Genomic DNA, 24,248 nt, shown 5'->3' with positions numbered 1-24,248 from the left:
ATAAGTTCAATATTTTTGTAAATATTTTTTATATAAAACTTTAATAAAAATTATAAAAAGAATCTTATACAAAATTTTATAAATTTTCAACATTCCATGCGCAGTGCGACCTTCCCGCACACTTGGTCAAAAACCTAAGCTTATAATCGAACTTTCCCACGTCGTATAAAAGAAGGCCGTACATGTTTGGAAAGAAATTTTCGACTCGTGTGGCATTTACGAGTACTTTTGAATCGTAATGTACTACTTTATGTACAACATTTTTGAATCTTAATTTGGCCAAAAGCCTTAAAAAATCGACCATCTTTATGATATATAATAATATGTTTATGATATATATAATAATTTATATAGGTTAATCTTAGACTAATCTAAGTTATTGTGGACGGACTTGTCAGCAGTTATGTTTCTCTTTCATGTAAAAAATTGAGTACAAAATAAAGTACAAAATATTTTAAAAATATTTTGATTTCAGATCTTTGTACTAAAATAACACGTAAATTAAATTAAAAAATTGTATACAAATCCTAAGTATTCATTATAAAGTTCAGTTAATCTGGTGAAGCATAATGATTCAATCAGAAAATTTACTGATTGTAATAAGAAAATACATCAAAATCTAGAAAATGAGAAAGTCAAAATAGCTGTAATAAATCTAGTGAGTAAAAGATATATATCAAGTTGAATTCCTGGTGCTGAATTACATCCATCTTTACTATTGCACGTACAATATTCCATAAAGATGTTATATGTACCTGTCCTCATCAAGCAAAATCTTTCATCTCCTTGAATACCGGGTTCACCTAAGTATGCACAACTTCGAAAGTATCTCCAAACTCCATTAACTACAAATATAAAAGATGATGTTAGTAATGGATTAATAATTGACAGTTCTCTATGTACTAATATTATCTGTATTATTAACTTATTTTCAAAATAAACATAAACCTCCTAAGTTATTTAAACATTTCCTCATTGTAGACTATTCAAGGCCGCCACATCGATATCTACAGAAAAATTTCGTCACGACTTCCTCTCATCGTTTGCTTAAAATATAAATCGAAAATGCTCGACAAAAATTATCATCGAGAAATATTTACACCTAGATTGCGGCTAATCAATGTTAAAATGTTTTAAGCAGTGTATTTTTCATAAAAAAATAAAAAATTCGATTATGTTCCTCAGATCAGCTTGGTTTCAAGCGCGACAAAATTTTTTTTTATCGTGAATGTAAACATAAATGACAGTTATGGATTTTAATTTTTTTATGAAGAAACCACTGTTCAAAACATTAAAAGATAGATAAGTCGCACTCTAGTTATGAATATTTATGGAATATAATTTTTTTGATTGAATAATATTGTAGGCAAACAATAAGTAGGAAATCGCGAATAAATTTCTGCATTGACTTTATATCTATAGATATTGGTGGGAGACTTTCAAAAATATCCTTCAATACAAAAACAGTTATTTATAGATTAATAAGTTATAAATATTATTACTTAAGTGACACGTTTTTGGTAAATTAGATGTGGTGATAAATACCTTTTTGACGAACTTTTCTGCACATTGTTGGTCTGATTCCAGGTAAATGTTCTAATTCTCTTTCTTTACTGCAATCAGTAATTGGAATTGTTGTGTTATCAAATGGATCTGAACATTTTGGATCAGAATCAGATCGGCACACCCAACATTTAATTGAAAATCCTGCAAGTAATAATTTTGATAAAAGCAATTACGATTTTTGAAAAACGTAAGGTTAATGAATTTCGGCAGTATATCAATAAAAACACTTGGCAAAACTTTTTATATCAACTTTGAATTAAAAAATTGATTATTATCGAAATAATTTTTTATTCTTTTAAAATATTTAGCCAAAATAATAAAATATACTTTATTATGATTGATATTTTTGTTTGTAACTTGACATCCTAAAAAATAACACTAATAGTATACCTTTTTCTACAAAACAAGCAAGCAATACAATTAATACTAATTGCAGTAAAATTGTTTTATTGTTAGCCATTTAATCAAATAAAAATAAAATGAAAAAACTAAAAAATACGTCAACGTCACGCTTGGCAACGCCTACATCAACGAATAGACGCTTGTACGTTGCGCGTTGCTTACAATCATGGAGACATGCCTATACAATCTACATTCATCTTACACTTCAAACTGAGATTCTAAAAGTTAAAAGATTGCTAAAAGCATGCCCGGCCAAATGCTTGTAGTTTTTGTTGAAACGATCCTGGCGGCCACTGTTGGAACTTTGCTCAGCCAGCAAAAAGTGGGGTGGAAGATCAACAAGTTGATTTCTATGAGAGAAAGAGAAAGAGACAGAAAGACAGAGAGAAAGCGACAGAAAGACATATAGAGAGACAGGCAGAAAGACAGAGAGAGATACAGAAAGGCAGAGAAAAAGACAGAAAGACAGAGAGATACAAAATGAGAGACCGAGAGAGAGAGAGAAAGAGACAAAATGAGACAGAGAAAAAGAGGAGCTATAAATAAATGGCAGCAGGTATCTGCGATCTTTTTCTATTACATCTACAAAGAAAAATATTGTAATTGTATTAGAATTACTTTTGTTCCTTTACAGCATTGGCAGAAGAAACACATACAGCAAGTATCATCGCCACATTATTAGATGCTTGTGCGAGTGAACTTATACTTTTTACGAGGTGTGTTCAAAAAATAACGAGAATTTTCGTTTTATGAAAAAAATATTTATTTATTCATCTACATTAATGTTGTCGCCTTCAAAGTAGTCCCCTTCGGATATAATACACTTATGCCAACGCTTTTTCCAATCCTCGAAACACTTTTGAAACTCGATCTTTGTAATAGCTTTTAGCTCTTTCAGCGATTCGCTTTTAATGTCATCTATGCTTGTAAAACGACGGCCTTTTAATGTTCTCTTTATTTTTGGAAATAGAAAAAAGTCACATGGAGCCATATCTGGCGAATATGGAGGCTGAGGCATCGTTACAGTTTCGTTTTTGGCCAAAAATTCACGAACAAGCAATGAAGTGTGAGCAGGCGCATTATCGTGGTGCAAAAGCCATGAATTGTTTTGCCACAAATCCGGGCGTTTTTTTTGGATTGCTTCACGCAAACGACGTTGAACTTGTAGGTAGTACTGCTTATTGATTGTTTGACCTTGTGGCAAGAATTCATAATGCACTATGCCATTAAAATCGAAGAACACAGTGAGCATAACCTTCACATTCGACCGCACTTGTCGAGCCTTTTTCGGTCTTGGCGATCCAGAATGCCTCCACTGGGACGATTGAACCTTAGTTTCGACATCATATCCGTAAACCCATGTTTCGTCACCTGTTATAACACGTTTTAGTAGTTCTGCATCGTTATTGACTTCATTTAGCGACTCCTGAGCAACTTCCATTCGCCGCTGTTTTTGTTCGAAATTCAACAATTTTGGAACGAATTTTGCTGCCACGCGTTTCATACCCAAAACATTCGAAAAAATTTGATGGCATGAGCCAACTGATATGCCAACATCATCAGCGACTTCTCTGATTGTGATTCGGCGATCGTTCATAACCATTTCTTTCACTTTTTTCACGTTTTCATCGGTTGTTGATGTGCTTGGGCGTCCGGGTCGTTCGTCATCTTCAACGTTTTCGTGACCATCTTGGAAACGCTTATACCACTCATAAATCCTTGCTTTACTCATAGCAAACTCACTATATGCCTTTGTTAACATTTGACAAACTTTACTACACTTTATTTCATTTTTTACGCAAAATTTAATACAAATTCTTTGATCCATTTTTTTTCACAAACGAAAATCGCCGAGCTCGAAAAACACGTCTAACGTTAGCGGCTGCCACTTAAAAAGTAAGCAATGAATATTGCTGAAAATTTTATCGTACTTCAGAGGCATGTGTACCAACATAATAAAAAAAATTTATACAAGCGGACTCTCCAAACCCGCGAAATTTAAAAATTCTCGTTACTTTTTGAACACACCTCGTATTTCAGTCAAATTTTCAGATATTCTATCTTTAAAAGAAAGAATTCTTATTTAGCTCTTCTTTCTATTTCTTTATTACTTTACTGAATTAACTTTTTAAAACCAATAAAATATATATTAATTATAAAATATATATGTATTCCTTCAAATTGTTGAGTTTTGCAGCTAATGACTAATCGGTCAACTTCCCTCTGCACTGTTTTCTTGTTGCTTTCTTTTGCATGGGCACTCACTTTTAGATTCTCTGAGAATAAAAAATGTAATTTTTTCACTTCTTTTTATATTAAATAATTATCAGATTGTAAACCACTGTTTACCTACACTTACAATATTATAGTAACATTTAGAAGCAATCTTGAATGTTTAAAATAAAAATTAATTTTCTAAATAAGATAAAGTAAATTACAGAACATTGTAAATAAACTTGAATGCAAGTACAAAAGTTCATTTGAACTTGAATCTTGAATGCAACTGCTTACACCCCTCTGTTGGTTAAATTTAACAATATAACGCATAGGTAAGTCTGAGACTTGATGTCTAGCATATCATAGTAACAAATGATATATTTTTATCAGGTTTTTTTCAATGAAACATAATTGTTAAAGAGGGTCTTTTATAAATTTCAAATTCTACAACTAGTTTAGTTTGATTTGAGATAATTAAGTTTATTGTATCTTCTTTTTCGACACTCTGTGCGCAAAGTGCGTCTTTCCTGCACGCTCGGCAGAAAACGTGCGTTGAAAATCGCATTTTCCACACGTCGTATAAAAAAATACGGTACGGCACATGTTCGGGAAAGAGTTTCTCGTCTCGTGTACCTTTTCACCCTCGCTTCGCTCGGGCGTAAACGCCACACGAGACGAGAATCTACTTTCCCGCACTTATATTAATATACTATTCCCTTATTCTTGTTAAAAATAATAATAAATCTTTCCATGCATTGCCATTGAAAAAGATTAAAAATTAAAGACATCTGTTTAGCTTCAATTGTTTATTATTATCTGAAAATTTTTTTAATCTTGAAGAAAAGAAATTAAGGTATAAAAAATTAACATAGTTTTCAGATTTAATTCATTGAATTTGTATTTGAATCCAGAGAACACACGAAATGAATAAATCGACAGAATCTTTGTCACTAGCGTGATAATAAATAAACGTAATGTCCGATCTTAAGGCTCTGCCTCTCAATGTACGGATCAACGACGCCACGACACTCTCAATGAAGACATTTCGTGACTGGTACTTGCCACTTATTTGTCAATGTACATTTTTGAAATGTTTTTGCCTACTTAACAATATTAACAATTTTCACTAAGTGCTTCATTTATCTTGCTGGAACACAAGGTTTGTATGGTGTCATACATTGAAGTAGAGATGTATTGATTTACAATGATGAGATACACGATGATAATTATTCTAAAGCTCCCATTGATTAACCCAATAATCTCTTGATGGTAGTAATTAAACTCTTCCGTGCTTACTTGCATGCCGATTTGAGGTAAGCAATGAGATCTCCTCGTTCTTGAGGCTTCTTCAAGCCAGCAAAGACCATTTTTGTACCCGGAATATATTTTTTCGGGTTTTCAAGGTACTCGAACAAAGTATCTTCATTCCATGTAATTCCTATAACAAATAGAATGATAGTGAATAAGTATGTCAGCATACACTGTTTATAACTACATGTTGCCATTAAAAATAATTTACTTACCCTTAGCCTTGTTGGCATCTGTGTAGGCATAACCAGCAGCCTGACCAGTCTTCCTGCCAAATAAACCATTGAGATTAGGGCCAACCTTATGTTTGCCACCAGCTTCTACAGTGTGGCATTGTGCACATCTCTGAACAAAGATCTGAAAAATGAAATACAGACATTAAGTACATGTTTTTCGTTAAATATTTATTTACAAATGCCAACATAACCATATACTTGTAGAAAGACGAAAGCAAAAATAAAAGTTCTAGCAATTATCAATTAAAAATAAAATTAGTAAAAATAGATTTGAAAATATTGCAAATTTATATTTTTTTGAAAAGTAGTATTTTGAGTTTTTTTTACATTGTATTGACATAGTTATTTTTAATTAACTAAAAGCCAATAATATATTTATAACTGATTAAACATTTTCATACAAATCGATATTACTAAAATAATCATAAATGATACTATTTATAATGATGCCACTTGAATCATTATTAATTGATCATGTTGATCTAATTAAGCATGATTTGCATGTGTACTACGTGGACTTACAAACTTACACACGTATGAAATCAATGGCAGGTGAAATGCTGATAATTGCAATGATTCGTTCATCGTAAACTACATCAACAACTAAAATCTCGTAAATGTACTAAAGAACTATTTATTACCTTCTTTCCCTTTTCAACATCACCAGCTGGGACACCCATGTCTGTAAAACTGTAACAATAAAATCAACGATTAAAACCTACATGGTATTCCAAAGTAATGTTACGACAACGACATTATCACGAGCGATATGACAATTAACGTTTTTTTTCCACTCTAGCAAACAATTAGACTTTGCCTCCGAACAGCTCTTCTTTATCGTACACGTGGAATGCCGACTTTGACCTTGCGATTCGCGAGCCGTTACGTCACACTTACGGTTCTTGGCTAACAAAATTCTATTATTCGGTCGCACTCGAGTTAAAAAAAGACAATGTTGAGAGAAACAGTTCCGCAACACGCGTGACAGTTGAAAAAATTAACTGACAATTAAATACTTTGATGAATGATGAATGGAAAGTTTTGTTTAAGTAACGACTAAACAGAACGAAAAAAAAATTAAGATTCTCAACAAAATTGTTTTAGAAAAAGTTTTAATTTATCATTTTTTTCATAAATTTTATCAAAAATATTTGAATTTCGGTAAGAGACAAATCTAATGAAATTGTCTCTATTGTCCCACATTGCGACATAAAATTTTATGTAATTTTATTGTGCAATACCTATTTACCCGCAGCGTATTAATGAAAAATACGTTGACCATCAAAATCATACTCTATTTTAAAGCGACCAACTGCTGCCAAACCTATGATGCCCAATAATTTTTATCCTCAAATAAATCTACTTATATTATTGTGTCTCGCTACTTGCATTTTTTCATATATTTTTAGACCAAGTGATGCAAGTACGAGATTCCTCGTCTGACGTCAGGCAGTTTAGTGCACTTGTAATGTTAATTTTTTTCAACGCAACAAAATTAGTAGACAAATTTAAATAAAGAAGAAAAATGTATAAATCGCAGACTTAAATAAAGAAGAAGACTTATCGCAGAATTTAAATAAAGAAGAAAAATGTATAAATCGCATCTTATGAAGTTTTCCGAAGAAGACAAGTAAATTTAGTTAAAGTTACATCAAGTCCGAAGTTGCAATTGCTCTTCTATCGATTTTTTAATGCTTATCCCGTCCTATTTTTGTCCACTTCGAGTCCAAAAAAACGTGTGCTTGTACCTCTCTCAGAGTGGTATTAAAAAACATACTCGAAGGATGCAACTAATAGATTTACAAACATCTAAGCAAGGTTGACATGCATTCGACAATGACCTTAATCTAATTTGCACCAGTGAAAAAACTAGTTAACAGATACGAAGATTCTAGAGTGAGTTGCAGGGCTGCGCTTGCGCATCATTCCCTTCGCGACGCCTACAATTTATTACTCGATTTATATCACCATCTAAAGAAATCGACTAAATTTCATGAAATTATTGACCCTGTCATGCCCTTGTCGCTATATACTTTTTGTTACAACGCGCGCAAAGTTTTGGCAGATTGCCAACGAGCAACGCGATCAGCACAGCATTTATCTCGAAAAATTTTTCTAAGGAGCACAGTCCATAACGAGAAGGTTAATCATCTTATGAATTTTACAAAAGGCTCCTGATGTATATCGAATACAGCAAGAATCTCGTGGACAAAGGCGTTATCAGCAGCAAAAAACGTATCAAGAGCACAATAGTATAGGACGTTACGTAACGCATATAGACAAACATCGATCATTCAATTTTCCACTCGAAAATAGCGAAGAAATCATTCGACCCGCCAGACGACAGATCACATGAGTGAAGCCTTGGCGAGTGCAACACGTGTTGTCTCGAATATTGAAACTCGACACCATGAATTAAAAAATCTCGTACTTTTCCAATATGATATTTTTAACAATGGTTAGGACTGCTAAACGTTCGTTGATTAATATTTGATTGACACAAATTACTCACCTTCTTTGGTGCTTTTACAGAGGCGAGTACGAACTGCTGAACGTGACTCGACTGTAGTCCGACCGTGAATAAGGCGCCCCGTTGCTCGATCGATGCGTCCGTGGCTAGCAAACTGTCGCTGACGTCGCTGCCTGCTGCTGCCGCCACCAGAACCAATATCAAGGTATTTCACGAGTTGACGCAATGCAATAATAGATAGCGAATGCGAATTTTGGCGGAGAGCGACAGACTGTTTCTGCTTCTGGTGATTGGAATTTGAACTAACTGAGGGATCACTTTTCAAATGATAATTTTTTTAATATCTTGAGCTCGAGTACTACGGAAATTTCAAATAAATACGCCTAAAATTTGTTGTTGATGGTTAAATAACAAACGTGACGAATTTTCAGATGTTCATTTTGTACTAACATTAAGAGACATAAACTAAATTTTGTTTTGTGACGTATTGATACTGATTACATCATGTATCGTCATGAGCAAGGTAGGTTACCTATGATCGTGCAAATATTCAGCATAAAACTACATACCGAACTTCTGTGTAGTTCTCGTGGTTAAGAAATTTTGAAACCAATAGCTTTAGACAAAAATCCTTAATTTTCGAAGAGATTTTCAAATGTTTTCATATTCACTTCAACTGGTGAGAGAGAAGACAAAACATAGTAATACTTATCCACTGGAAGAAAATAGATAATATATATATATACATAGACTTAAATGTTAAGCCTAAGTCCTCTTTAAACTTAAATTATTTGAGTTTCTTTTAAATTGTTATACTGCCATTCATTTTCTCGTTTTATCTTCACCGATTTATTTTCATACTATCTAAAATTCAAACTAGCCAAGTCACGTGCCACGTAACCCGAATAGGGATTACTTTGATTTATTATAAGTAGGTATAACAGATTTTGCAAATTGGGTATTCTTTTGGCAAATAATCTAGATCTTGAACATTTTTCACAATTTACAATAGTTTATTTTATGAAAAAAATGATACAAAATACGATTTTTTTAATAAACTATTTACACGTTTACAGATACTTCTAAATTGTATCTGCTTTACTCTTTCATAATATGTACAAAATATAATTAATAATAAATATTTTCATACAAATACAAAAGGCTAAAGACGTACTAATAGCAATACGAAAACGACCAACATTCTTAAATTTGGAGAGTAGGGGTGTATCTAGTATAATTTTATGGTTGAAGATATAACCTACAATTTCATGAACGCAACTAATCATTGAATACCGCCAACTTCCGCGATGGTGAATGTTCAGAAAGGTATTTTAGTAGAATGGTAGGTTTTTTTACTCTTCTTTTATCTTTGTTTACACATAAAGTCTATATACCTTCTTATTTTCTAATGATTATGGTAAGTAATCAAGATCTTCAGGGATTTTGAACTGTTTGTTCAGTGCAGCTTCCTCTATGTTAAATTTATCTCTACACCAAGTTTTGAGGGCATAAATATTGTCTGTCCATGTATTTGCTCCTTCTTTCATTACTTTTGCTTTTTTAGCGATTTGAGCAATAACTTCTGGATCAGCATCACTAAATTTTATAATTTGTTTTTTCAATTCCCCTTCGTTAGTTTTTAATGTATCTATTTCTGTTATCAATGCTTTCGTTTTTTCATAATCCGTTTGATTAGCCTGCAAGAAAAAATAATGTATAATTATGAATTGTAAAAAGAATCAACTATAAATAAAAATTGTTTACTTCTTCAATTTCAATATCACATTTTAATTTCCCTAACTTTGTTTCAAGCATTAAAATCTTCTTTCCTGTTTCTGCTATTTCTTTCTCTATTGCTGGTATTTTTTCTCTAAAAAGTGATTTTAAATGGAAGTAACGTTAAATAAGAATATATAATGTAGTCTATAGATATTATTACATTTGATAACAACTTACCCTGGAAATGACCAAAAGTAGACTGCTGTTCCAATTTTATCTGAATGTACCAACCCTTCATCAACTAAAGTTTGAAGAACATCTTTCACAACTTGTGCTGCTAACCCACATTCTTTTGGTACTAATGTTTCCAATTCTTTTAAAGTGTAGAAGTCCTTTTTTTCATGGAAAAAGTGTAACATCAATGAACGTTTTTCATCTGCTGTTGTTCTTTTTCTCTTTGACATTGTAAATCTAATAAATGAATATAACTTATTATTGTAAAATTGAATATTTATAAAAATATTCATTTTTTAGTGATGAAGCTATGAAACAATTCCTTCTACATTTAGATGACACTCAGGCTTTAGGCAGAAAGTTTATTATTCATGATTTAGATGAAAGACATTTGTTTATTTCAAATGATATTATTGACATTCTTCAAGCAAAAATAGATGATCTGATGGATCGCATTTCGTTCCCATTGACTGAGAAAGAATAATAGAAAGCAAACTCAAATTATTCAGTATTTGTAAAATCGTCTAAAAGAATTACATAAAAAAATGACTGGTAGAGAATCAGGGAGGATTAAAGATGCAATTCAAAAACGAATTCTTGATGAAGAAGCGAGGAATCGCAGACAACGGAAGGCTCTGGAAGCATTGGAGCAAGATAATTTTCATGAAGATCCTCATGCTGATTTGGGTGAGCTTTAGTTTTAATCAATAATATTACAAAAATTATATATAAAATTTTTAATGAATATTATATATTTTCTTTTCTAGTGATGAATAAAAAAATTCCAAAATTTGATGACACTAAGAATGTAACTCGTAAAAGGAAAACAAGATCTGCAGAATATTTCAAATTGAGATTTAGAAAAAATTTTGCCCAACTAGTTGAAGAAGATTTGAATTATAATCCTACAGGACCAAATTATACAACAGCTCAAGCTCCACCTTCTTGTTACCCTGATAGACATTTTTGTGCAGTGTGTGGATTTCCTAGTGACTACACATGTCTACCATGCGGAGCAAGATACTGCTCAGTCAAGTGTCTTGGAACACATCTTGATACTAGATGCATGAAATGGACTGCTTAATGACTGTACATGTCTGTCTTATAATTAACATTAAGGTTTAATTTATGCTTATTCCCAATGTTTACAACATTTTTTTTTTAAATCATAAAGAAACTGCCCCTTCATATTTTTTGTATAACAGGCTATATGAAGTTATTCCTACATTTTGTACAAAAATTAAAAAATAATTCAACCAAATAAAAGATGTACTGTTTACTTTATCATAATTTACTAATTTTAATACTCCATTTTTAATACTTATATCTTTTTCATCAATCGATATATGATAAAAATAGATGTCAATGTAACAGATATGATATTACTATTAAAAAGTATGAACAGTGTATGAAAATGTTAATGGAAATAGTTATTTAATCTTTAGACTTAAAAATTTATAGTTATATTACTCAATTGTACATAATAATTTCAACAATTAATAACTAATTATTATTAGATATTTCAATCAAGTTTAACGTTATTCAACAATGTTTTTCGATACTTACTGTACAGTTATTACTTCGTAAAAGAAATTAACGATTGCGTGAAAATAAAAATCAATCCAAGGTGACAGTTCTTGTAAAAAAACAATGAAGCTGTAACTGACAATCTCTGCTTTAATCTTAATGATGCTATTTACTATTGATCTTCCTCAATTATTACCTATAACATCTTTGTTTCCAAATTCATTGTTTTCAATTGAATGTTCATAATAAATAAAAAGAAAAACGTACGCATTACTAAAGACGTCAAAATAACAATATCTGACAATATCCGCGTAGCCAACAAAAGATAAAAGTGAGGTTGGCGTGCCAGTCTGAACATGCTTTTGTACTTTTGCGGCGGGAAAATAATTTCAATTTTGATTACCTTAGAGGTGCTGCTATCTGTTGTGCATACATTCAAACATCATAATTCATTTTCAAAATCAGAAAAATTAACGTGTTCCTCGCAGTCATTATCTAGACTCTTACTAATTACAGATATCACCAACTTATCAATGCCAGTGGTTTTAATTTGAAAATAATGTTCACTAAGAATCCGAGAATAACAATGAGCGATAAAAATAATGTAAATCAAATTCTTTTTCTCCCAAAAATTGTTACTTTATAAATAATAGTTGCATAAAAATATAAACAGCTAAAAATTCGGTACTCGCTATTAACACTTGCTCCATCAATTCAATACCTAACACGCAGAACAATTCAGTTTTTCCGGCAGTAACCAATTTGCGCGATAATTCTATTGACAAAAATATATAAGAAGTAAATGATAAATTTCGGAGTATGCGCGGAGGCTCCGTGAGTTTCCGTATTGTACACCTTTACTCTACACTCGTGCACGCTTTTATTATTGTGTACAGTATAAGTAGTTGCCGTTTGTAGCGGACGGCCACACACAGTATCGCCCAGTTCGATCTTGCGCGCGCTTAGGAGTTAACGCGTCCACTTTGAAATAACAGTGAAAATTTTTTTCTATTTTGATATTTTCTAGAAATATAAAAGAAAAGGGCCTTCAAGGGAGTCTAGGGACGGCAAGCTGAGGTTATGTCACTTTGTCGTAAAGGGACGAAATTCACGTGAGTTGCATTTAATCGTTTATCTATAAAGAATCGGCGCGTGTTACATAAAATAAAAAAATTATTCTATATGAATGAGACGTCAGATTCTTCGGCTAATTATTACTTCTAAAAAAATCGTATACTCAATGTTTTCATCCACTTGCCCTTTTATCAATTCACTTATTATCAAATTTGCAAAATGAAGTTCAACTATGCTGTAAGCAACGCAAATCACGAGGCAATACGGATTTCTTTCTCTCCCATTTTAATAACGAAGCAGCGTATACTTATATACACATCGAATATCAGCATGTTTGTTATTATCTCGTCTGCCTGACTTCTCACGTGGTTGCGTTCCTAGATGGCGCTTGTACGAAGTACAAAAATTTGAATTACAAATCGCCCGCAAGATATACCATCGTGCAGTTGGATACTTGTATTACCCGCGAGCGCTTTCTGTTTTGAACATGCAAGCGAGCTATTTTACGTTTTCGCTGCTCCGTGGCTTTTTGTCATTGTTATAAACAACTGTAATAAGTAACGTTTTTCTCAACGCGCAACCGGAAACGTAGGTATAGCGCGACATTGATATCGATTTCATTTTCTTTTTTTATCTTTTTTTTTCTAAGTGGATTAACACGAATATTACAAGTATTACTTTACGAAAGAAATAGCAATAAATAACGTGATTACACTCGCCTGATATATATTGTACACCTACTTTATGATCGTGTCTTTTACAAGCTCGCATAAAGACTTTTCCAGCGGATGATAAAGGTCGAACAGCTTTTCAATGTGGCAACACGTGAAAATTTTCACAGGGATTGCGCAGCATCAAATTTACCCTGCTTATATAAACTAAAGCGCGTGTGTCTTCAATACGTGTTCCGTCGGCGTTTTCGTTTAATATTCCAAAGGTGAATCACAGTCACACACGAAACGACACTTAAAGAACGGATCATAAATTTCCGCCTTGTTTTCATAAACGAAAAGAAAAAACAAAGTCGAGGAGGTGCTAAAAAGTTGGATGGAAGAAAAAAGATACACGCAATATTGGCTACGAATCTCAATCTAAAGTAAACTGGTACAGAGAGAGAGAGAGAGAGAGAGAGAGAGAGAGAGAGAGAGAGAGAGAGAGAGAGAGAGAGAGAGAGAGAGAGAGAGAGAGCACAGCTATAAGCTATAGACACGTGTAAGACAGATAAAAGATGTATTAAGTAAGACGTATACATTCTGTGTGTATCTACATACATTGCAATCATAGGTAGATTAGATATTTCACCTGCGTTGTTCATTTCATCGCGAGCTTTTCAACGTCTCTTTCATCGTATACTATATTCCTGCAATCGATATGCCTATAGTGAACAAGAAAAACGACAACGCAGTAGGTAAAGGACAATGCTGAGATTGTCACCTTGATTAAATCAACTCTCATTGTGTCGTTGATTTTCTCTCGCCATATCCATTAGAAATCGCTGCTGATAATCGCATCGTCGTCGTCATGGGCGACAACGACAGCGGCTACGGCGAGTCTGCCACATCGGATGCGATGTACAACGTTCAGCTACCCGACGGCACTGCCTTTCTCGACATTCAACTCGCTGGTCACTGCTTTGACCACGAGAAGAATAAAGTTGGTGAGCAATCGTTCTCTTATTATATTTTTTTAGTCAGAGAGGAAAAAAATGGACATATATATGCGAGCGGCGAGAGAATGATCGCAGCGCGACGCCCGCCCCGCACGTCTCAGTCGCGGTTTTTCGATTTCGGCAAGCCGCACGTTTCCGCGACTTTTTCTGTCTCGCGTTATTTCCTTCCGACGTCCTCGTCAAAAAAGACACGGACGAGTTTTTCTTTCGTCGGCTGTCGCGTGCAAGTCGTAAATATTCGTCGCTGTAGTGACGCAACAATTGTAACGACGTTCCGTTGCAACGAAGCTTTGGCTCGGCTTCGATCGGCTTATTATCGATTTTTTTTTTTTTTCTTCATTTCTTTTATTTCTTGCCAAGGAATTACGAACGCGTGCGCGCGCAAGAGAGATAAGCGCTCGTGACTTTCCGATTCGCGCGCGTGCTCACGACGAATTTTATCGGCAGCGAGCCGCGACGAAGCTCACCGACTGCGAAATGACGCGAAATATTGCGCTGCCTGCTGCAGGCATGCTGCGTGGTCCGAACGGTCATGTGTTCAAACCAGTGATCAAGCCGATATTGGGTAAACGCGAGATCGATTTCTACGAGAACCTGCAGGTCTCTGGCAATCCTACTGACATCGAGCTGAGGAGATACGCGCCAGCTTATTATGGCGCAAAGGAGATGAAGATTTTTGATAGACGTTGGTATCGTTATTCGATTCGGTACTCGTTGATCTCGCAACGGTGCAATGCGATGGGCATGAAATTTACACGGAAATCGTGGTTGCAGAAGTGAAGTTCCTGGAGCTTCAAGACATAACGGACGGCATGTCGGAGCCGTGCGTGATGGACGTGAAGATTGGCAAACGCACGTGGGATCCGGAAGCCACTGCCGAGAAGCGAATCACCGAGGAGGACAAATACGCCGTTGTCAAAAATAATTATGGCTTTTGCATACCTGGCTTTCAAGTTTACCGCTTGCCGTCCGGCGAATTACACAAGTTCGATAAGAATTATGGAAAGCAGCTCAACTCCCAAACTCTGGTCGAAGGTACATTATTATTTATCGAATCATCGCGCACCTTAGTAGTTGTGCGCTTAATCCTGTCAAATGTGACTTTAATAATTTGTTGACGATGCACTTACTTACGTCATTTTTCGCAATGCATTTCCCCGAGAATATTTACTTTGCCGTGATAATGCATCGCCGAAACCACATCGTTTTCAGCTCTGGAGATGTTCCTGAACGGCAGTCGGGATTACCCGCCCAGTCGGGATCTACTGGTCCGCTTGCTATCCATCCTTTGGAAAATTTTAGCGATATTCCGCGAGCAACGTCGCTACCACATCTACTCCAGTTCTCTTTTGATCGCTTACGACGCCAAACGACTGCGACACTACCTGCATCGCCACCTGAACAACAGTCACGCCGAGTCCTTTCTCCGCACGCCAGTTTTAAGAGTGAAACCTTTCGTCGGTATTGGAAGGAGTTTAGGGTCGCTCAACCGATTAGACAGAGTTTCCACGCCGTCGCCACTGAGCTCGCCGACCGCACAGACGATATTCCAGTATCCAAGGCCAGATTCACCTAAGCTCGACGTTTTGCATAAAGCTGGTAGCGGCAGTCATCTGGCAGTTAGACCAAGCTCACCGAAACCCGAAGTTCTAAAAAAGTCTGGTAGTGGCAGTCACCTGGCTGTCAGACCAGGTTCTCCGAAAATGGATTCGCCTTCAAGGAGTCCTAAATTGAACAAAGCCCTTGATAGGATAAGAGGACTAAAAAGGAGCATAAGTTTGCAGAATTGTGAGAATATACCGGAGAAAAATAACGTCGAATTCGTTCAAGAATCTTTTAGGTATTTTTTTCTACTTTTTTTACATTCTATAACGATAAAATAGTATTATTTAGCTCAACTGTTATATTACTGAAACAATTGGAAGATAATACGAGGTTTTGATTAGTTAGTATTGTTCGTAATCTTATCCGTTCGGCTATCAAAAACATTCGTTGGCAATAAATGAAAGGAAAAAGAATAATCAATTTCAAATCGAAGATAAATGAAACGATGAACTTGGACGCTCAACTATGATTTCATTATTTGTTTGAAATATAAATACCTGTAATTTACACAGCTTTGATAATTGTCAACGCCTTGAATGTAAACTATATGGAAATCTAGTCAATACAAAAGAATTGAGTAGGCGTTTTATAGACTATTGTCTGGGACAGACAGAGAGAGAGAGAGAGAGAGAGAGAGAGAGAGAGAGAGAGAGAGAGAGAGAGAGAGAGAGAGAGAGAGAGAGAGAGATAGACTGAATAATCCGACTGTTATTTAAGAATTTCTTTCACACTTTTGTGTTAAATTTTACCAAGTATGTTTTTTCTCGAAATCCGGTACGATAATTTCTTTTGATTTTAATTTGTACGTAACAAAAATGATCCTTTTGATAAAATAATATAGTGTAGAATAAATTTTAAAAATATACTGAACTTCTTTTTCATTGCAGCTCCATAGAAATAAAAGCACCAAAGAGAATACCCGACCTAACGGTACACAAACTCTGTAGAACACACTCGTACTCAAATAACTTCGACGCCGACATCATTCAGATGAAGGAAGACTACGCAGCGATATTGTCGGAATTGAGTAGCAATTCCACAGAGAAGCAGAATTGGGTGAGGGTCTACATGATAGACTTTGCCCACGTATACCCTGCCGAGAACTGCCAACTCGACAACAATTACCTCGACGGCATTGAAAACCTCATCAATCTACTTGAAAAATTTCTCGTGTGATGATCACGAATAGTTAGACTAAGACGTATAATTGATAATACGGTAGTCTTATTCTATTCTCGCGAGCTTATTCAACCGAGTATCTTTAGAAGCGTGTGATATTGTAGTGATCAAATTATTTACTTATTTTATGAGCTTACGTCCGACCTGATTAGTATTATTGTAGTTTGAAATACCTTGGCTTTGTTTATTTGTTTTGTTGTCTAATTGTATATATATTTAAGAGAAATAATGCTTTTTAATTTCTATCTAGTTTGTCTAGCAGAGATGTATACATATTATAAAGAATGCATTATAATTCTAAAAAGAAATACGTCGAAGTGAAAAAAATTCTATATACTTGAAATCGAATTATTCCACTTGAATATACGTACATGTTTGCATGTAGAAGTAGCATGAAGCGTTCATAACCGATAATGAACTGATAACCGATAATGTCTTCCAGTTATATTAATTAATCTGAAAAAAAAACTTGCAGAGGCTATATTTTCTTGTGATTACTATTCTTTAAATTTATTCTTTCAAATAAGATTTGGAATTTATGATAGTTTTTGATTAATATTAATAATTTTCTTTATACAACGAATCGCACAAGAACTGAATTTAAGAGACTCCATTTGTACGACAGTAGTTTGGTAACCTTTTATACTCATAAATGATATTTATTTTGAAAGCTTACAAATGTTGCTACTTAATAATTGTATTAAAGGGCATTTCTAAAAAAGATAGAAAATGTCATCCATGCCAGGTACGTTTATAAAAAAGAGCAATAAAAACTCGATTTCATAATACTGAAATACAAATGAAAAGCTTTAATATTTTTAATCATAAATCTTAAGTAATCAACATGTAATTTTATGAAAAGTTTCGTATAACTTATATAAATGAACAAATTTTTTATTGAAATAAAATTTTGTGACATTTATATATTTAGTAGAATGAAATGAAAAATACCCCAAACACAAATCACAGTATTATATTATATTTTATTAATCGCTCATCCATAAACAGTTTTCATTTCTTTACAGTGGTCGAAATATTAGAGCTGCCTAGCAGCGATTATTAACTGATAATAATTTTATAATTTTAATAATTCCACTTATATTCTCATATAACATTTATTATAATTAATGAATTTGTCCACTTATATTCTTTAAAATTTCGTTTATAATCTTTATATCCTTATAAATTTATCCATATACATTACAAACGATTCCGTTTCATTGAATACATACGTACAATATCTCGTTTTTGTTTTCTGTAATAATCTTCAATTGGACAATTTTCCAAACAGTTCATTTTTTTAACAGTGTAATACGATGAGAAAGAATGGATCTAATATAATTGTTATCATATATGCGACATCCATGCAAACTCTCGTATATATATTATATAACTTTACTAATCTTACGCGCGAATAAGTCTAATATAAATAATAACATATAAAATTATTATATTGATGAGGCGTTCATATAATTTATATACGTTATATATATATACACATAGACAAGTTACGTCACTTTGCAGCGACTCTATCAAACTAACGTTTGCACTTTCAAAAGCTTGCAGCAAAATCAAAGAAGTTATTCGTACGTGTGTTGCCTGCCAGAAAGATGTTATTTTTCATGAAAAACGTCAAACTTGTTATGTAACGCTCAGACGCGTAAATCCTTTCATTTGTCGTGACGCATGCAATCGAGAATCGGCCGCTCGCTACAACAACGTTATACTAAATTCGATCTGTAGTACTATAAACGTCCCAATTAAACGACAACCCTTGACATGATGAAGATGACGGTGCGCAGAGAGCGAAAACAAAGGATATATACGCCTCAATAATTCACACACACACACTCACATGCACACACGTATACACTTTCACGGAAAGGGGCTTGTTTGAAGCGACATGTGCGAGTTTAGCTAATCGAGACACATGCACACAAGTTAGACCTTTTGTCGTCGTGAGAGAGAGTTGCTGCTGCGAGAATTCGATACAATGAGGCTTGGCTGAATTCTCAACGAGTTAGTATGTTTTGAAGCGGAGTTTGCCATGCTTTATGTAGTTTCGATGCAGCTCAATAAATATCATGAGCAGCGAAAGCGCTGATATTTTGTTGTTCGTCATATCAGTTGGGTTGATGGAAATATTGAATGTATTTTTTTTAATTCAAATTTTACATTGTGAGATTATTTATCAATAACATGTATCGGTGTAAGGTACTTTCTTATTTGTTATTTATTCCAACTATACTGTATATTACGTATAACAAAAGATATTGTGCTGCGAATTTCTACTTCTAAAAATGTGCATGTTCGATTATCAAAAAGATGAACACATTAATATACTTTTGGAAATTGTCAAATCTAGTGAAAAAGCTTAATTATCGACTTTCATATTTGTTGGCTTTAATTTTTTTTCAGCAAAATTGGTCATCGCTAACACGACAAATTCCTTACAATTGTGCAATTTGCTTGAAATAGCATTCGCATGAAACTCATTATGATTCACCGTGCACGAAAGCCGATCAATATTTACATCTCGCACAGATGTCACAATCAAGTTTAGAATAATTTATTCTTTTATATTCAAGTGTGGAACGATGTTCGGTAAAAAACGAATATTGCATACTGAAATTCTCTTTATGAATTCTCGTGGCAATAAACATCTTCCTTTTTTTATGTTAAATTAAAGCTTTTAGGCCGAGTACAGCTTTGTGTAAGCAAAAAATAATACATATCAAAAGTCATCACACATATCAACATCGGAATTTCGTCAAACGTCGTGTAACGGCCAAACTATGCCACTAACGAACATAGCGTGCACGTATGCACGCGTGCTTGACTTAATACGCGGGGCTAATTCGTCGATTAGCACACGCAACGCAACCTGCAACTTATTTCTTTTTTCGAGCGAAGCTCTCGTGACAGATATGACAAAGCTTTTCTTATTTTCGAAACCCAAGACGATAACGCGGTTCTCACCTCTCACTCGACTCTAAAATTATCCCAGACGACATCCGAGCTCTTTGCGTGCTCGCTGACATCGTCGATTCTTAACGAGCCGATGACCTGCTACTTTTATCCCACATAGACGCTTTGATCCCTCTCTGTATAAGTTCCCCAAGGAATTTTCGTCGGGCCGACAATCACTCTGACCAGAGGGTAATAAAAGTATGCTGTTAATTATTTCCGCGGACGCACTGTTCGTGTTATCTTCAATCTGAGTACTGCAAAGGAGTATAAAATTATCACGCAATATCTCGATAAGCAGAGAAAAAGTGCATATTAGTTCTGAGCACAAAGAGCAATGGAAGATTTCTTAGTTCCACGAAGCAATTAGCGCGGTTGTAGTCGCATACGCCAAGTGAGTGCTAGTTTGTCGGTACATTTTCTCCCGCCTATCCCATCCTGTACACTGAACTATTTCTCTTATTAGATTTATGCTTGCGTGCTTCATAAATGAACGTCAATCTTCTCTAAAAGCCTCGACTAAGTTAAATGCATAGACTCTTCACTCGTAAAGATAAAACAGTCGAAAGCTCACGTATAACAAAAGTGAAAGGTTGGTAGTAGATAGAAGGATTAATTATTATTGTTGGGAAAAGAGATGATTAAGAGAACGACAAACAAAAAAAAACTTGTCGCTTTATAAGTATGTCTATTCACGTTAGTTTTATTTCAGTTATGTTGATACGGCCGGAGCGCCACTCACAGATGCGGTCAGATCGCGTCAGCGACCGAGTCGCTCGGCACGCAATCTCAAATACAATTTCACACTTGGTTGCGCGCTGCCGTTTTCCGTTAATTTAAAAAATAAAATGGTCACATGCGATGTACGTTTAATTAGGTTTGATACACATACACACACGCATACACAACAGTCGCATGATTATCATTCCTTTAGGTCGATACAGATATATTATAACGTTATAGCTGCATTAATTAGCTTTGTAGTAGTAATAATAATATAATAATAATTATTATTATTTATAATATTTATATATAAATACATCACACATTCTCTTATTTACAATACTTTTCGTCTCAAGCAATTGTACTCATTCCTCACTCATATATGAAGAGAAAGAGGATTTAAAGCACACATATAAATAAAAATCGTTTACCTTATATAAATGTCTACGACTCGTCGCAGCACGCGATATAGAAAAATGTATAAAGAAAAAGGAAATAAAGTAAAACAAGAAGCAGATCGAGGGTATGGAGAGAAGCGAAATAGATCGACGAGCGTCCCGAGAGTGTATGTGTGAGTGGCATTCTTTAAAGGCACTAATCCTCCCTGCTCACGCGCGCGAAACAAAATCAAAAAATTTATACAAACGAATCAGCGGGACGCCCCAACGTGATCGCTATCTCTGACGCGAGAAACCTGATTTCCGAATGTCAAATAAGTATCTTCTATGCCTCGATTTCTTTTCTTTGTCTTTGTCAATTACAACAACAAGTAAAAAAATCGGATTCGCAAATGAAAGTATCACAAATCAACAATAAAATTTTTCAATCTTTCGTTTACGTATGCGCACAGCTTATATTTACAAAAAAGAAACCTACACATCTCTCGTCGCGAACATCCTCTCCCCCAAACTCGCAAAAAAAACAACAGTTTTTCCATCACATCACGCGCGGTTTTTACTTCTCTTCTAAATCTCACGTATTAGAAAAGGGAAGGAGAGAAGATCACGCGCTAATCCGCTTTAAGGAGCTTTAAACGAGCTCGCGCTTATCCCTAAAATAATTGGCGCTTCTCGACATACACACGTATACACGCATACACACAGTTTTCCTCGATTACACGATCGTTGGCTACGCCGTTGGGCGAGGCGATAATAATCACGTATGGCGGACATGACCGATATACAAAGATAGCAAAAAGCTCGCGAGCTTTTTTAGATCATGTGTATTGGTTGTCTAGGATTCTGATGATCGGTTGATCTCTCGAGTGGGACGTAAATAGTTATGACACGCATTCGCTCTTTGCATGAGTTTGATCGATTTGGCCTAATTTCATGTGGAATTACCACTCGAAAAATCTCAAGGACGTACGTAATATAAAAGCACATCGACGTAGTTATGCATACGAGAAGAAAATAGTTGAGTTCACATCTGAACGCAAGTCGCGTTTTATAAAAACAAAGCGCGCTGTACGCACATCCACTTGTGCCGTCACGCAACGAAGATAGAGAGAATGAAAAGAACTCGAGCGTAAAATTAAATTAATTATAAAAGAGAGAGAGAGAGAGAGAGAGAGAGAGAGAGAGAGAGAGAGAGAAGGAGAAGACGCGTCATAAAATAAGAAGGAGAGAACGCATCACATTGGATCTGTATAATAGGATAGATACACAGAGAGAAAAAGTGGGCTAAAAAAAACGGATGACATCACGTCAATTATTATATAAACACAGCGTCTTTTTTTTTCCTTTGTCGTCGTCAATATCGTCGTCGTGCGCCTCCCTCTCGAAGTCTCACGAGCCTTGGCCTTGGCGCTCTTTTTCGTCGACAAAATCGATTCTTCCTCAGACTGTTCACACGCCGTAATAGATGAAGATGCAGCTCAAAAGTAACGTCGACAGTGGGATGCCGAGTATTGTTGATGCCGTGTCGGTGCCGCCTGGTTGTGTATCGTCAACGTCACTTCGGGAAAGGGAGTTGTCTCCTAGAGAATCAAACAAATTGCGTGTCAACGATTAGAACGTTTCGTATGCATTATTTCATCACGCTTGAGATGATTATCTCGGCAAGCAAAGAAACGTGCAAGTCCGATGAAAAAAAACTTGAATAAAATTACGAAACTTGTGCTAGGATTCGCATACTCTTAAAAAGGATCTCTCTCTCTCTCTCTCTCTCTCTCTCTCTCTCTCTCTCTCTCTCTCTCTCTCTCTCTCTCTCATAAATCTTTGCCGAAGAATACAGTAATTTAACTTTTGAATTATTTTCCTTCCGGCAGTATTCTCTTTATAAGGTTTAGGTTGAAAATTCAAAGGATCAATCGAAATCATACCATCGACCGAGGGTCCAGAGCCGGATCCTGATCCATCATCATCACCGCGATCTTCATCGTCCTCGTCGTCACTTGATGTGTCGTCGGGGCCAATAGGTCTGCCACCTCGCCACACGGGACTATCGCCGCTACCTGAGCCTTCCAGAGCTTCGTCAGCCAGTAGCGCACTCGTGTCCGGTGCTAACATAAGCTGCGACTGCACCATCTGGAAGCAAAACGTTAATCAAACTACTTGCTAGCTTGCACGATTTATTTTGGCTGGAATTTCAAAGTAACATCATAAATCTGAACGACATTCAGTATGATCCCCCATTCGTCGACAACGAGGACATCCCCTCGATCCGCCGACATGCAAATTAGAGACACGAGGCTGTCGTTATAAAGCTTTAATACGTGCGTAAATTATCCTCACGGGAGCTTTGAGCAAAACACTCGTGTAAACAAGGGATTAAAATGCGATATTGCACGTGTCTCAAGGCCCTCGAATGGAATACGAGGGTTGTTAAAGCACTGAAATGGCATTCGGCATCGCGCGGAGGGTGGAACGGTAAAGTGACCATAAGGGCGCGTTAAACCACATGCAAAGTGTGACGGCGAGCGGAGCTTTCGGTTCAACATGCTGTACAGCCGCGCGCGCGTGGTTCGCATAATTGACTGCTGGGATTTCGACACGCGCGGGACCGCGCGCTGTTACTACGTGTATCGAATGCGACTGGCTTCGAACGTCCAATTTATTTACGCCAGCTTCGTGAATTCCCGAGCGCTTATTGGAAACGAGCGCATTAAAAAAGGCAAACGGGATATTTGATCTGATGCATGATAGGTTGCAGTGGCTCAGCGTGAGATTTAGCAAAGAAAGAAAGAAAGACAAAAACAAGATGAAAAAACCAAAAAAGGAAAAGAGATGACATGTAACTTTGCCTTCGAACCCACGTCAAGGTAACGAACGTATTTCCCAAGCGTCAAGTTGGAAAAACGAGAATAGCTTGCATTTGAAAGCGTAACGTATCTTGGAAAGTGCATAAATGC

The 24,248-nt window shown here is 35.3% G+C and overlaps 6 protein-coding genes across 21 annotated transcripts in view; 2 read left to right on the top strand and 4 right to left on the bottom strand.

The window, feature by feature from the left end:
* Window positions 1-32: 32 nt before the first annotated feature.
* On the bottom strand, window positions 33-2,115 carry LOC131671294 (uncharacterized). The gene is made up of 3 exons (XM_058947616.1): window positions 1,957-2,115; window positions 1,546-1,707; window positions 33-845 (listed from the first exon to the last, which is right to left on the bottom strand). The coding sequence occupies exons 1-3, from the start codon at window positions 2,024-2,026 to the stop codon at window positions 613-615; spliced, it is 465 nt and encodes a 154-aa protein (XP_058803599.1). The 5' UTR covers window positions 2,027-2,115; the 3' UTR covers window positions 33-612.
* A 3,183-nt stretch (window positions 2,116-5,298) lies between these two features.
* On the bottom strand, window positions 5,299-6,409 carry LOC131671298 (cytochrome c-2). Its single transcript, XM_058947628.1, has 4 exons — window positions 6,371-6,409; window positions 5,709-5,850; window positions 5,482-5,623; window positions 5,299-5,332 (listed from the first exon to the last, which is right to left on the bottom strand). The coding sequence occupies exons 1-4, from the start codon at window positions 6,407-6,409 to the stop codon at window positions 5,299-5,301; spliced, it is 357 nt and encodes a 118-aa protein (XP_058803611.1).
* On the bottom strand, window positions 6,406-14,266 carry LOC131671292 (meiotic nuclear division protein 1 homolog). Of its 11 annotated transcripts, none has more exons than XM_058947611.1 (6): window positions 11,947-12,045; window positions 11,719-11,875; window positions 10,156-10,389; window positions 9,964-10,069; window positions 8,769-9,896; window positions 8,422-8,516 (listed from the first exon to the last, which is right to left on the bottom strand). In XM_058947611.1, the coding sequence occupies exons 3-5, from the start codon at window positions 10,380-10,382 to the stop codon at window positions 9,612-9,614; spliced, it is 618 nt and encodes a 205-aa protein (XP_058803594.1). In that variant the 5' UTR covers window positions 10,383-10,389; window positions 11,719-11,875; window positions 11,947-12,045; the 3' UTR covers window positions 8,422-8,516; window positions 8,769-9,611. The 11 variants fall into 11 exon arrangements, with proteins under 11 accessions (XP_058803589.1, XP_058803590.1, XP_058803588.1 ...); XM_058947612.1 differs by having other exon boundaries at window positions 11,719-11,884; window positions 11,947-12,039; XM_058947613.1 differs by having other exon boundaries at window positions 11,719-11,808; window positions 11,876-11,990.
* Window positions 10,557-11,401, top strand: LOC131671295 (zinc finger HIT domain-containing protein 1). The gene is made up of 2 exons (XM_058947617.1): window positions 10,557-10,839; window positions 10,920-11,401. The coding sequence occupies exons 1-2, from the start codon at window positions 10,698-10,700 to the stop codon at window positions 11,234-11,236; spliced, it is 459 nt and encodes a 152-aa protein (XP_058803600.1). The 5' UTR covers window positions 10,557-10,697; the 3' UTR covers window positions 11,237-11,401.
* Window positions 12,621-18,099, top strand: LOC131671290 (inositol hexakisphosphate kinase 1). Of its 6 annotated transcripts, none has more exons than XM_058947599.1 (7): window positions 12,621-12,791; window positions 14,135-14,161; window positions 14,243-14,410; window positions 14,931-15,107; window positions 15,197-15,457; window positions 15,635-16,262; window positions 16,915-18,097. In XM_058947599.1, exons 3-7 carry the CDS (start codon window positions 14,275-14,277, stop codon window positions 17,201-17,203), a joined length of 1,491 nt encoding a protein of 496 aa, XP_058803582.1. In that variant the 5' UTR covers window positions 12,621-12,791; window positions 14,135-14,161; window positions 14,243-14,274; the 3' UTR covers window positions 17,204-18,097. The 6 variants fall into 6 exon arrangements, with proteins under 6 accessions (XP_058803582.1, XP_058803580.1, XP_058803579.1 ...); XM_058947596.1 differs by lacking the exon at window positions 12,621-12,791 and adding an exon at window positions 12,800-13,345 and having other exon boundaries at window positions 14,042-14,161; window positions 16,915-18,098; XM_058947595.1 differs by lacking the exon at window positions 12,621-12,791 and adding an exon at window positions 12,800-13,345 and having other exon boundaries at window positions 14,038-14,161; window positions 16,915-18,098.
* Window positions 18,100-18,175: 76 nt separating this feature from the next.
* LOC131671304 (division abnormally delayed protein) overlaps window positions 18,176-24,248 on the bottom strand; it is a 93,109-nt gene continuing 87,036 nt past the window's right edge. Inside the window, exons 7-8 of the mRNA XM_058947639.1 lie at window positions 23,220-23,424; window positions 18,176-22,874 (exon numbers count right to left, since the gene is read on the bottom strand). Coding sequence (XP_058803622.1) covers window positions 22,744-22,874; window positions 23,220-23,424 — 336 coding nt within the window. The 3' untranslated portion in view covers window positions 18,176-22,743. The remainder of the gene's footprint in view (window positions 22,875-23,219; window positions 23,425-24,248) is intronic.

This window comes from Phymastichus coffea, unplaced genomic scaffold, assembly GCF_024137745.1.
Source record: "Phymastichus coffea isolate CEN01 unplaced genomic scaffold, Cenicafe_Pcof_1.1 PCOF00123, whole genome shotgun sequence".
In the NCBI taxonomy this organism is placed as follows: Eukaryota; Metazoa; Arthropoda; class Insecta; order Hymenoptera; family Eulophidae; genus Phymastichus; species Phymastichus coffea.
This window is presented reverse-complemented; position numbering and strand designations above follow the sequence as displayed.

Coding starts and splice junctions, on each gene's coding strand:
- LOC131671298 (XM_058947628.1), bottom strand. CDS start 6,409: ATGGGTGTCCCAGCTGGTGATGTTGAAAAGGGAAAGAAG. Junction 5,851..6,370: donor ATGTTGAAAAGGGAAAGAAG/GTAATAAATAGT, acceptor TTCATTTTTCAG/ATCTTTGTTCAGAGATGTGC. Junction 5,624..5,708: donor AGATGCCAACAAGGCTAAGG/GTAAGTAAATTA, acceptor TATTTGTTATAG/GAATTACATGGAATGAAGAT.
- LOC131671292 (XM_058947606.1), bottom strand. CDS start 10,445: ATGAATATTTTTATAAATATTCAATTTTACAATAATAAGTTATATTCA. Junction 10,070..10,155: donor TACTTTTGGTCATTTCCAGG/GTAAGTTGTTAT, acceptor ATCACTTTTTAG/AGAAAAAATACCAGCAATAG. Junction 9,897..9,963: donor GTGATATTGAAATTGAAGAA/GTAAACAATTTT, acceptor TTTTTCTTGCAG/GCTAATCAAACGGATTATGA.
- LOC131671295 (XM_058947617.1), top strand. CDS start 10,698: ATGACTGGTAGAGAATCAGGGAGGATTAAAGATGCAATTCAAAAACGA. Junction 10,840..10,919: donor AGATCCTCATGCTGATTTGG/GTGAGCTTTAGT, acceptor TTTCTTTTCTAG/TGATGAATAAAAAAATTCCA.
- LOC131671290 (XM_058947596.1), top strand. CDS start 14,125: ATGCCTATAGTGAACAAGAAAAACGACAACGCAGTAG. Junction 14,162..14,242: donor GAAAAACGACAACGCAGTAG/GTAAAGGACAAT, acceptor CATATCCATTAG/AAATCGCTGCTGATAATCGC. Junction 15,458..15,634: donor CTCCCAAACTCTGGTCGAAG/GTACATTATTAT, acceptor CATCGTTTTCAG/CTCTGGAGATGTTCCTGAAC.
- LOC131671294 (XM_058947616.1), bottom strand. CDS start 2,026: ATGGCTAACAATAAAACAATTTTACTGCAATTAGTATTAATTGTATTG. Junction 1,708..1,956: donor TGCTTGTTTTGTAGAAAAAG/GTATACTATTAG, acceptor TATTACTTGCAG/GATTTTCAATTAAATGTTGG. Junction 846..1,545: donor CAGAAAAGTTCGTCAAAAAG/GTATTTATCACC, acceptor TTATATTTGTAG/TTAATGGAGTTTGGAGATAC.